General features: G+C 45.2%; 1 protein-coding gene across 1 annotated transcript; it reads right to left on the minus strand.

Moving 5' to 3' along the window:
- Positions 1-3,052: 3,052 nt before the first annotated feature.
- On the minus strand, positions 3,053-10,986 carry LOC139761866 (complement C1q tumor necrosis factor-related protein 3-like; the record flags this gene model as incomplete). The annotated part of the gene is made up of 3 exons (XM_071686436.1): positions 3,053-7,572; positions 10,191-10,294; positions 10,609-10,986. Coding segments are annotated over 3 exons (678 nt in total), but the record flags the coding sequence as incomplete, so codon positions are not given.
- Positions 10,987-11,386: the final 400 nt, after the last annotated feature.

Consider the following 11,386-nt stretch of genomic DNA (forward strand, 5'->3'; position numbering starts at 1 on the left):
ACGATGGGAGGGTTGAGTAATTTAATCTTGGCGTATGATTATCTTAATCAATTTTATTAAGTAGCTGAAACGGCACGGGCAACTGAATGCCCTAATCAAGGCCATCTAAGTAACATTATTCTCATAAATCCTAGACAAAGCCAGGTATCCAATTCACCGACCAACACCCCTAAGCAAGGATGAACATCTGGATTGCCTGTGGACCGACAGCCGGAACCAGGATTGAAACCTATGCGTTCGACCCCGGGCCGCCTGCGAATCCGTCATGGTCCGCAACGCTAACCGCTACACCACGGAGGTCCATTGCTGTTGTGATTCTCTACAGTCAGTCATTTACTGCTGCGTCTGTGTTGATTGGGTCTTTATCATTAAGGTCGTCATACATTAAGTCTTGAAGCTCAGCTTGAAGCTCAGCTTCGGCTGGACGGAGATTTGATCTGAAGAGATTGGCAGTGTTGATATTATGAGAGTTAATCTCTGGCGTTTATTGGGACTTGCTTTGCTAACAGACTTGAGTGGTGACTCCTGGTTGGTGAGGATGATACCTAGGCTACCACTCCGTCCCGGAGCGATATAGTAATATACAGTAATTCCGTTGTTCAGCGACTGGCAGAGTGAGCTGCCCACTGCACTGTTATAACCACGTCCTGAGCACGGCGCTGCGTGACGCGACGCGGTATGCAGGTGTGTGTTTTCACTCTGTCCGCCGGATTAACTCAGTATGGACGTACGAGTCAGTCCTGTGGTAGTAATGACCTCTCTCACCATGATATCTTCCTCAAAGTTGTCAGTGTCGTGTTTGACATTACTCAGAACGGCGGCTATGAGTACTGCCTCACACGTATAATGTGAAGGCGATGAAGTGCTGGCCAGGTCCTTCCTGTGTGATGCGGCCGACAACAAAACATGGACAGTAAACTGCCCGGTAATGGTGTGATTAACAAGGCGGCCGCCCGCCACCCTGGCTAGATACCACAGCCCCGATGCCCTCTGCTCCTCAGTCCTCCTGCTGGTGGGTCTACCCACGTGGCTTTTCTCCACGCGGATTTAGTGGCGTTAAAACTGGCGTGTTGGATTAACATGTGGCGGTGGTGGACTCCCGCGGGCCCCAGCCTCACTCTCCAGACCTCCTCACACATTATTGAATACATTATTGAATAAACTTCATCCACTTGTTACTATCTAATGACACACTTAAGGCTTTAATTACGTTTTAATAATAATAATAATAATAATAATAATAATAATAATAATAATAATAATTATAATAATAATAATAATAATAATTATAATAATAATGTATTTGAGTGGTTGGTTTTATTACTATTACCGCTACAGCTGGGAGACGGTGCAAGGGGAAGATCCTGTATATCTGTGCCCATGGCGCCTGCCTCGCCCCAAGCTACCCGATAATGCCTGGCAGTCATGCTATATGCGGCGTGGCACCATAATGACCTACTCGTGTATGGTCCATTTATGGCGTTCCATCCTTATGGTCCACTCGTGCCGTGCGACCGCTATGGTTCACTTGTGCCGTGCCATCACTATGCTCCACTTGTACCTTGTTATCTCTTATGGTCTTCCATGTAGCGTGCCAGGCCAACACTGGCGTGGTGGGGATACCGGTTCAAAATACCCGGGGTCCGGAAAAGGGGGAGGTATAATCTAAAGTATAACAAAACACCTGATCATTTAACAGAAAATAACCATATTTACCAAGAGTCTCAATGTTGACGTCTTTGCTTCTGGAGGGGTCCCAGCTCCCTGTCCAGGGGTCCTGGTGGGCCGTACGCCAACCTCTCCCAGGACCCACATCGGCTCTTGTCAGCCCTGGTGTGTGCCATCACCGTAGTCCATATACTTCGTGCCATTACTTATGTGCCGTCGTCCAATATCAGTATGACATTCTTTGATTTCCAGTGAAACAAATCAAGTGAGTTCTTAATGTTGTCTGTTATCCATAACCCAACCATGGGCGTCTGTGCATGCTTCATGCATAAACATAGAGAAGAAAGAATATTACCCACGTATTCCCTGCGTTTCGTAGAAGGCGACTATGGGATGGGAGCGGGTGGCTAGAAATGCTTCTTTCCTGTACTACTTTCTACAAGAAAGAACACAGTAAGGAACCAAGTGAGAAGCTTTACCTCTAAGGCTCTGTCGTCAGTTCTTGACGTTACTTCGCTCACGCTGATAATGGCGGATATATATATATATATATATATATATATATATATATATATATATATATATATATATATATATATGTATATATATATATATATATATATATATATATATATATATATATATATATATATATATATCCAGGTGAGGATATTCCCTCAAAGGCCCAGTCCTTTGTTCTTAATGCTACCTCGCTATCGCGGGAAATGGCGAATAGTATGAAAAAAAAAAAAGAAAAAAAAAAAAAAAAAAAAAAATATATATATATATATATATATATATATATATATATATATATATATATATATATATATATATATGTGTGTGTGTGTGTGTGTGTGTGTGTGTGTGTGTGTGTGTATTACGATAGCAAAGATAACTGTAATGAATCGATGAATAATGTGGTTACATCATACCGGTATATCCATATGTATATTCATTGAATAATGGTTGCGAAAAACTAACGAGCTATTTCCAGACACACCTGGTTTCTCTCCGTCTGACATGATAAGGAAATTTTGCTCATGAAAGTATTTGAAAGAAAAGTGTAATATTTCTTATTAACTTGATCCTTACATTGTTCATATTCTGTCTACTTTAAGCTATACAGCAACTGAAGCAGACTTCTGAATATTTTTCCGTTGTTTAGACTCAACAAGGCAATGCCTTATTTCGATAATAATTTCATAATCATTTTTGAAACTTCCGTTCCACCGCTTGAGAAACACTGTGCTAGGCAGATTTAATACTGATGCCATACACTGGCTTCATTATCTTGTCCTTGAAGAATGATAACTGATATCTATCTGTTTACTCCATAATGGCATCTTATCTTGAGGATGTTCATCAAAAAGAACAAACAAACTGGAACTTCAATCACGTATATAACATTCACAGTTTTCCTTAACAACGTGTTGCCTGGTGGCTACCACACCTAACAGTAGACAACACAAGTCTGACATTATAGAAACAACAGCATTTAAGTTTATAAACATATTTCTTTCGTATCTTAAAAAAAAAAATCACAATCCAAATTCTAAAAAAGAAAATATCTAATCCTAAGACATATAATGTCTACATCTAAGAAGGAACTTGCCTTCAATTATTTTTCAATTAGACATCTAAAAAGATTCAGATCATATGCAAGAAAAATTTCATGTGAAAATAACAGTAGATCTTTCACTTATACTTAATACACTCACATAGACTGTGTTCACTAGACTAGGTTTGACACTCATTCCTTAGCATTCTTTATACATGTTAATCATAAAATATACATCTTTTACATATATATTTTTTTTTACATCTCTGGAATTCAAAGTTTTCCGTTAGAGTTTAAGCAAAAAATACTATTACAAGTGCCTCGCGGGCACTAAAAAAAAACAATAAAAAGTATAAACAATTTCATCAGATATACCCTTTAGTACAATTTAACTATCTATTATCAAAATAGCTTAGTTGGCTGTTTTGACGTCGGGCAAGCTAGCAAGTGCTCGGGGTCATTAAGTCTGTCATAGTCCAGCAACATTTACCAACTGATATGGCCTGATGCACACTTACAGCTCCGCTCACGGTTCGCTCTAGCTCCGGTCAAAAATTATTACAGGTACTTCAGTAAATCCTTCTCAGGTGTTACGGATAAGTCTAACATCACATACATTCACCCTGTATGTAGGCCCGGGATAAAACAACGATCTACATCACTATCGTAGTCTTACATCAATATCTACACTTGACATGAACATAGTTAAGTCGTACTTCGGCCATAGGGCACGACCAGCTTTGGGCATCGAGTGATTTCGTTTTACAATCATATATCTACATGATGAGGATCAGAGAGGCGAGCATCATGAGAAACATTTTGCCTTAATTGTGCGAAGACGAACTTACTGTTGTCATTCTTCCAACCATTCAGCGTTGGAAGACCATTCGTTATTTTCCTGACAAATTACTTCACAACATTGTTTATTGTTACACTAAGGCAGACCAGGGTTGTCTGGACGGAGCCTAACTGCAGAAGGTTAGTGTAGCATTGGTAAAACAAAGACGCTAGTGAAGACGTGACGATTAAGTTTGCAACGAACAAACAAGATATACAAGTGAGATGGAGAACGAGGAAGTATGTCGACTGCTCGAGAGCTTATCGCCTCTGCCGACAGAGCGCATGACGCTCGTTCCTCTGCCGACAGAGCGCATGACGCTCGTTCAAACAAGAGGAAGACGAGCATAATACATTATATTATGAACATTACATGCAGGGTTACACGAGATATGTAATAAATGAACATACATATAAACTTCCCCAATCTCCCTTCCGGGAGAATCCGAATCAGGAGAGGACTTACGACAACCAAGCGTTCCACGGATTACGTCTGCGGTAGCTGCATCTGGGAGATAGTTGTGTGTGGTAGGGGGAGGGGAGATATAGACCTTATGCTCGCCTCCAACAAGTTCGCTGGGCGCAGCGAGTGACTGGTCGTCTGGGCCGGGGAGGGTGTTGCGTATTCCATCAGTTCTCGGTCGAAGTTTCCATCATCCAGGCAGCCGTTACTGGTGGTCTTGATGATGAGGTGCTTCACCTGCTTCACACAAGCCTCAGCATAACAGTTAGCATGCGAGTAATGCGGTCATGAGACGTGGTGATTCACGCCCCAACGCTTGAGGAAGACACGAAATTTGGAGCTGGAGAATTGAGGTCCACCGTCCATGCGGAGACGGACAGGTACGACCACATTAACGAAGCTACTGAGAAGCTTGATGGTGGTGCGTGATGTGGCGTCCCTTCCGTAATGACCAACGTGTAGCCATCCAGACAGACGATCGGCGTACAGCACTAATTCCTTTCCTACGAGGGAGAACAGGTCAGCAGAGACGTTCTCGAAAGGTCTGGATGGGAACGGGTTACACAGCAACGGCTCCTTTATCTACGATGGCAGGAGGGTGTGGCACGCGTCACATGCTGCATGATGTTCACGACGTCACTCGTGACGCCAGGCCACCACACCGTCTGCTGGTCGCGGCGCTTTGTGGCCTCTATGCCTCGGTGTGAGTCTTGGAGGCAGGACAGAACGATGCGGCAAGGATGATGAGCCAGGCGCCGTGGAGAACGAGACCTTCGTCAGTAGCCAGACTGTCTTGTATTTTCCAGAAGTCCTGTAATGCTTTTTTTTTTTTCCTGTCCGTAGGAAAACCCGCAATAACGGCAATATACTTTCTTGAGGTGTCTCGTGTTGTCACAACAGGAACATTTCTTTCCCTGGCAAGACGCTGCTTCTCTCGTTCTTCAGGATGAAGCGCGACGTCACGGCCATCATACTGATGACGGGGTTCTGCTTGTTGCTCGCTGGAGCGAGTTATCGAGCGCTAACGACGCTTTGATATCTTCTAAATAGCCTGTGACTTGCCTGCCAAGTCGCCTCGGTGTTGTGAGCTGACTCCTCGCTGCGGCATAAGGACAGGGTGTCCAGCCAGTTCAGGTGGAGGGTAGGTGGCCAGGAGTTTCTTCCGTGTCCTGATCCCGGATGACTGACATGACGCGAGTCACGAGATGAGAGTCTCTGCAGTGGTCACACAACTCTGCATCGACATCAAGTTCCCCGAGGGCGAAGTAGAAATCTTTGAAGGCCTTCCATTCTTGCTGGCGGTGTTCATCGACTCGCCCTCGACATAAGGATACATTGCGCTGGCGCTCGAGGTAAGCCTTGATGGGCTGGAGGATGTCTTCCATAACTCCGATGTTGTGGTCCAGGTTGACTCTCATCTCAGGTGTGAGACAGGACCTGAGGTGTGCTAGTTGTGTGCGTTGTGGCTGAGGTTTCAAATAAAGTAGTTCTACTTAGTCCGACCAAGCACGGCTCCACAACTTATTTTCGCGGAGACGGAAGCTTTAGACATGAGTTTGTGAGGCTAAGCCGGTGGTGCGTGACATGGCTGGTACCAAGCGAGGCGTACCGTCCGTGGCGTCAGGATTCCCAGCCCCGGTGGTGTCCCTACTCTGCTCGGCGACTGTTGAACGGGTCAGCATCTGCTGCATCATGTCTTGAAACTGCTGTTGCTGCTGCAGGAGTTGTTACAAGTTTCGATGTTCGTCGTCAGCCTTGCCAGCCTGCTGAGCGGCGAGCTGTTGCTGGGCCTCCATCATGACTGCCAGTCTCTCCAGCGATGATGTGCCGCCGACGCCTGTCTGCCTCATCTCCTCTGAACTCACCCGTCGACTACTTTCCCCTTGCTTGCGTGGGTCGCCGGGCATGGCAACGTTGGTTGTGGGGACAATGACTCACTGGCGTCGGGGAAACATTAACAACACGGGGTTCCGAGGTGGGCAGGGGCAGAGTGCCACCCTGAGGCTGGTACAACCACAGCGAGAGGCACCTGGGTAGGTCGGGGCTGACCGCAGACGGTCGCTGACGCACAGAGCAGGTGGATGGCACAGACAATGCAAGTCGACAGCGTGTGGAGATGGGCACCACGGGCAGTTATGGCAACCCGCGGTGGCCAGCAATATCTTATGACACTACGTCTGTCTTTTAACACCATTCACTCATTGCGCCATGTAGGCATGGTGAAACAAAGACGTGGGTGAAGACGCAATACGTAAGTTCATTCTCAAACAAACAAGATACACAAGTGAGACTAGTGAGGCACGAGGGATTTTGTTGAACGCCCGAGAACTTATCGCTTCTGCCGATAGAGCGCATGACGCTCGTCCAAAACAAAAGGGAGGCGAGCTTAATGCATAATGTAGGGATACTTGAGACATAATATAATACATAACAGAAACGCTCTTCTGTTAGGTAAAGACTGTTTACACTCAACAGTTTGCCTTGACTTCAAGACTGGCAATATGTACATGATCTTTTTTTATGGTGAAGACTTCAGTCAGGGACAAATGTCCACATCAAGACGGGCCTTAATTGAAATATAGAGAGGAAAAGAAGAGATAAGGGAAAGCATTTACGATTCTAACCCTTGGCTCCTCCTTTAATGCACCAAATCATCCCTCGTCACCCTTAATTCAGTGACCTACCATTACAAAAGCAAATCACTCAATATTGAAAAGGCTATTAGAGCTGCAAACTTAGAGCACTACTTTACCATGAAAATAAGGGAAAGGTATCACTACACAAAAGCCTTCGGTTGGGCATTTAGAGGTTAAAAGATCCCACAACGCCAAGTCCTCCTGATGATCACTAGGCGATCCTGAAGCCGGAGAAGGTGGTGTAGGCCCTAGAAGACGTGACGTCATAGAGGCGGCCCTCGTCCAGTTGGAGGTACACGCGGTCCCCGGAGTTGAGACGGAGGGTGGTGCCCTGGCCCCCCATCTGGTACCCGCTGGCGTCACCGAAGGCGCTCACCACGTCCGCCCCGTTGTGCTTCAGGGTTAACCTGCACACCCAGGATAAAGCTTCATATCCAAGGAACAGGTCTATGTGGGACTGAGGCCTCAGACAATATAGAAAAAGATTCATCTTTAATTCATTCATGCTTGCTATATCTGTAACTAAGAACGGTTATTAAGCTTTGACGGCTTTTCAAGAATTTCAGTCATCTGTCTGCTTCGTCTGCACCAGTCACATTTAGCAATATGAGTCATACAACCATGTTTACTTCAGCTCTACAGACGCATACACGTTAGTACTCATGATTCAATTCGTCACCTGCTCCTGACTCGAATACTCAGACCATCATCAACTCCCCACTTCTGTTACCACTCAAGCCGTCATCAACTCCCATACATATACGTATATACACTCCCATGTAACCATCATGTCCCCCTCCCCACTACACACAGGTTCTCACTCATACATTTAGCTCCTTCCCTCACAGGTACACAGGGACCATTACCCTTCTTGGTCTATGTAAAGAGTTTGCATGAATATGTCTGAAGATAATGCAAAGGTCACGAAGGAAGTGAAAAGATATGAGGATTGCATATACTTACGAGGCGACCGAGATGGATTCCACCGTTGGTTAGCTTCACGGTTCACGAAATTCAGGCCGAGCAAATACAGAGTAATGAGTGAAGGAAGAGCTCAATATAACCATTATAGAGCAGGAAAAAACCTACAGGATTCTGTGAGTGAGAAGGACTTGGGAGTCGACATCATCCCTAATCTGTCGCCAGAGCTCCACATTAGGAGAATAGTTGAGACAATCTGTCTTCTGGTAAATGTAAGGATAGATTTCAATTATAAGACGAGGAAATACTGTATTTAACAAGCTGGTCATATCTTACATAAGGCCAAAACTAGAATAAGCCTTATGCTTGTTCACCGCATCTAAAGAAGCACAAAGAGCAAACAGAGAAGGTCTAGAGAAAGGCAACAAAATAGTACCAGAATTAAGAGAACTGATTAAGAGGCTTTAAATCTGCCCACCTTAGGAGATATTAAGTTAAGAGGTGACCTGATCGCCGCCCGGATTTTACGGAACGGTAAAAATACGCCTAAACTCCCTTCATACATTCATTAAGATCCCTCGCCTTCATTCCCATCAGACCCTTGCCTTCAAGCATATCACACCTGTCGCCTTCAAGCCCATCAGACCCTCACCTTCAAGCCCATCCATAATATGGAACTTAAACTAAAGTTAATAGATGTCTTGTTGTTTCTTATAAAGAAAAAAAAAAGATCGCCACAACCTACAGGTAAAGTTAATGCAAAATAGCTTAAAATGTACAAGACATAGAGAACTTTTCATGACATTTTACAGCTAAAACCTTTTGTAGCAAGAACATTTTGTTTTAATATATATGAAGCATTTTTTCTAGGATATATTTATATTCTTACATTTCAGTAATTAGCGAATGTATTGAAGATAAAAAACACTCAAAAAGTTTTTCTTTCTTTTATACATCTAAATCAGATTGATGACGTAGACAGTGTACAGTTCCTCGAGAAATGTAGGGATAGAGCAACCAGGGGACAGAACATTAAATCAAACAAGAAAGTGCTAGGAAAGGTGCGAAAAAATACTTTTATCTTACAAGAATGGTGGATGAATGGAATGAAACGACTCAAGACATGGTTAACGTTGAAAACAATTCAGTAATATAAGATGCATATTAGCAGCAGAGAACGTTCAAAATATGGGTCCCCCAAAAGAGTAAAGCTCCCTCCCCGTACAGTACAAATAGGTAATTACAAACAAGTAATTACACATCATTCACCTCCACACACAAATACATACAAATCATCAACTCATACACAGTCATACTACGGCAGTAATCAGTTGCCTTAAGTCACATGACTGTATTCAGACATCCAATCGGTTCCGTCACAAACACGAAACAATTCAGGCAATCCTAGTCACAATATGCTCTCATCCTCGCCCTCCACAACACAAACGCTGACACATGTGGGGTGTGGAGCGACAGCCGCGCCACGCCCGGTACCTCCGTGTGAAGGCTTTCCAGGTAGTGACGCCTCGCACCCTTGTCGTCTACTGAATGCCCATCAGGCGGAGGAGCGTCATGTGTACCGTCAACTGAACATAAATGAAAATCAAAATTACAGTTGTCAACACCATTAGGTAAGCCTGAGCGCGAGTTCTCTGGCTAACAAGAAACTCTGGTGGGGGTGTCATGGTGGTAAGATTCTCCAAGCTTTAGCCTGACACAGGTCCTTCCTTGTCTTTAAACGGTCTGTCCCTTTTCCCCTCACAGTGTCCATGCAAAACAAAGAAACAAACGTCCCTCACGAGTACTTTCACTTACGATACAGCGATGCTTTTGCTTCTCGCTGCACTGGTGCCTGGTGAAAGAGGCCTACCACTGCTTTAGTTAAGCACTGTACAGTAAGATGCAAGACTCCCGTCTTCGTCTGGGACTATCATTCGGTGACATTATCTTAGAAAAAAAATCATAGGGACTTCAATGTCCTCTATTTCCATGTACATGAATAGTATCACATACAATACTCTAAACGTAGTTTTACTGAAAAAGGCGTACGTACATTTTCTCCCATGGCTACAAGTATCCAGGTGAAAACAAGAGGAAGACTTACCTGAAGTGGGTGTAGCGTTCGGACACGGCGGAGAAGGTGAAGAAGAAGACGCCAGGATAGGTGGCCACGAACTCACTGTTGGCGGTGTTCCAGCCCGAGCCAAGCTGTTGCGTGCCACGCAACATGTGGGGAAGAGGAAGACCAGGGTAGTTAGACCACTTAGTCGTCAGGTGGTCGGTGAGAGTGGCACAGCAAGGATATGTTTCATGGGAGACGTTGGGAGAGGAAAGGACTGTGAAACGGAGATGAAGAGAGAACCTACGATTATATTTTGGTATATCTCAGAGAGAGAGAGAGAGAGAGAGAGAGAGAGAGAGAGAGAGAGAGAGAGAGAGAGAGAGAGAGAGAGAATCATTGAATCATCAAATATCTCCTCAAGCCAGTCGAGAGTGGCCCGGTACCAGCAGTGTGTACGAACCTGGGTGACGGTCTCGGTGAGGATGACTCTGGACCCGGCGGTCGTGAAGGGCGAAGCGCGCCGGGCGGTGAAGGCCTCGGTACCGTAGCTCCCGCCGACCGGGTTGTAAGGGTAAGCACTGCCGCCGTTGCCGATCCCCGGATAGAAGCTGCTTGGGTTGTAGGCTGGGTTGTTGGCGGGAGAGGCGTTGCTGGGGTATCTCCCGCCTTGACTGGGCGGTCTGTAGGTGTAGATCTGTGGAGCAGCCTTCTCGGTTGTCTCCTCTCGTTCCAGTCTTTGGACAACCCCTGCTCTCTCTTGGACGGCTGCCGTCTGCTTTTCCCACGCCTGAAGCCACAGCCGCAGCCATAGCGAGCACCACTGTGATGGCCGTGACGTTCATCCTGTCGCACCAACAAGGAGAGAGGTAACATCCCAGTAGTCAGGAACAGAGCTCTGTATTACAAGTCGAGAGCATTAAGTGTCATGAAGGTAATACAGGAGTTTTATTTCCCTCTTAAATACCTCCAGCTTGCGGGCAGTACACACTCACCCAAGAAGGAAAGGACCAGTAGCGGAACTAAAACAGGAAACTTAACACTGACTGAATGATAAAAAGCCTTGACCTATACGAGGCTCATGGACCTGACAAAATTTCAGCATATGTGCTGAAAATGAGTACAGAAACACTGGAGGCCTCTGTTCAAGATGTCGCTGAAGAAAGTGAAAGTGCCAAGGAAAGGGAAACGGGCAAACGTTATACTCATGTATAAGAAAGGAGACACTGAACTACATACCC

Source organism: Panulirus ornatus, chromosome 3 (genome assembly GCF_036320965.1).
Source record: "Panulirus ornatus isolate Po-2019 chromosome 3, ASM3632096v1, whole genome shotgun sequence".
Lineage (NCBI taxonomy): Eukaryota > Metazoa > Arthropoda > Malacostraca > Decapoda > Palinuridae > Panulirus > Panulirus ornatus.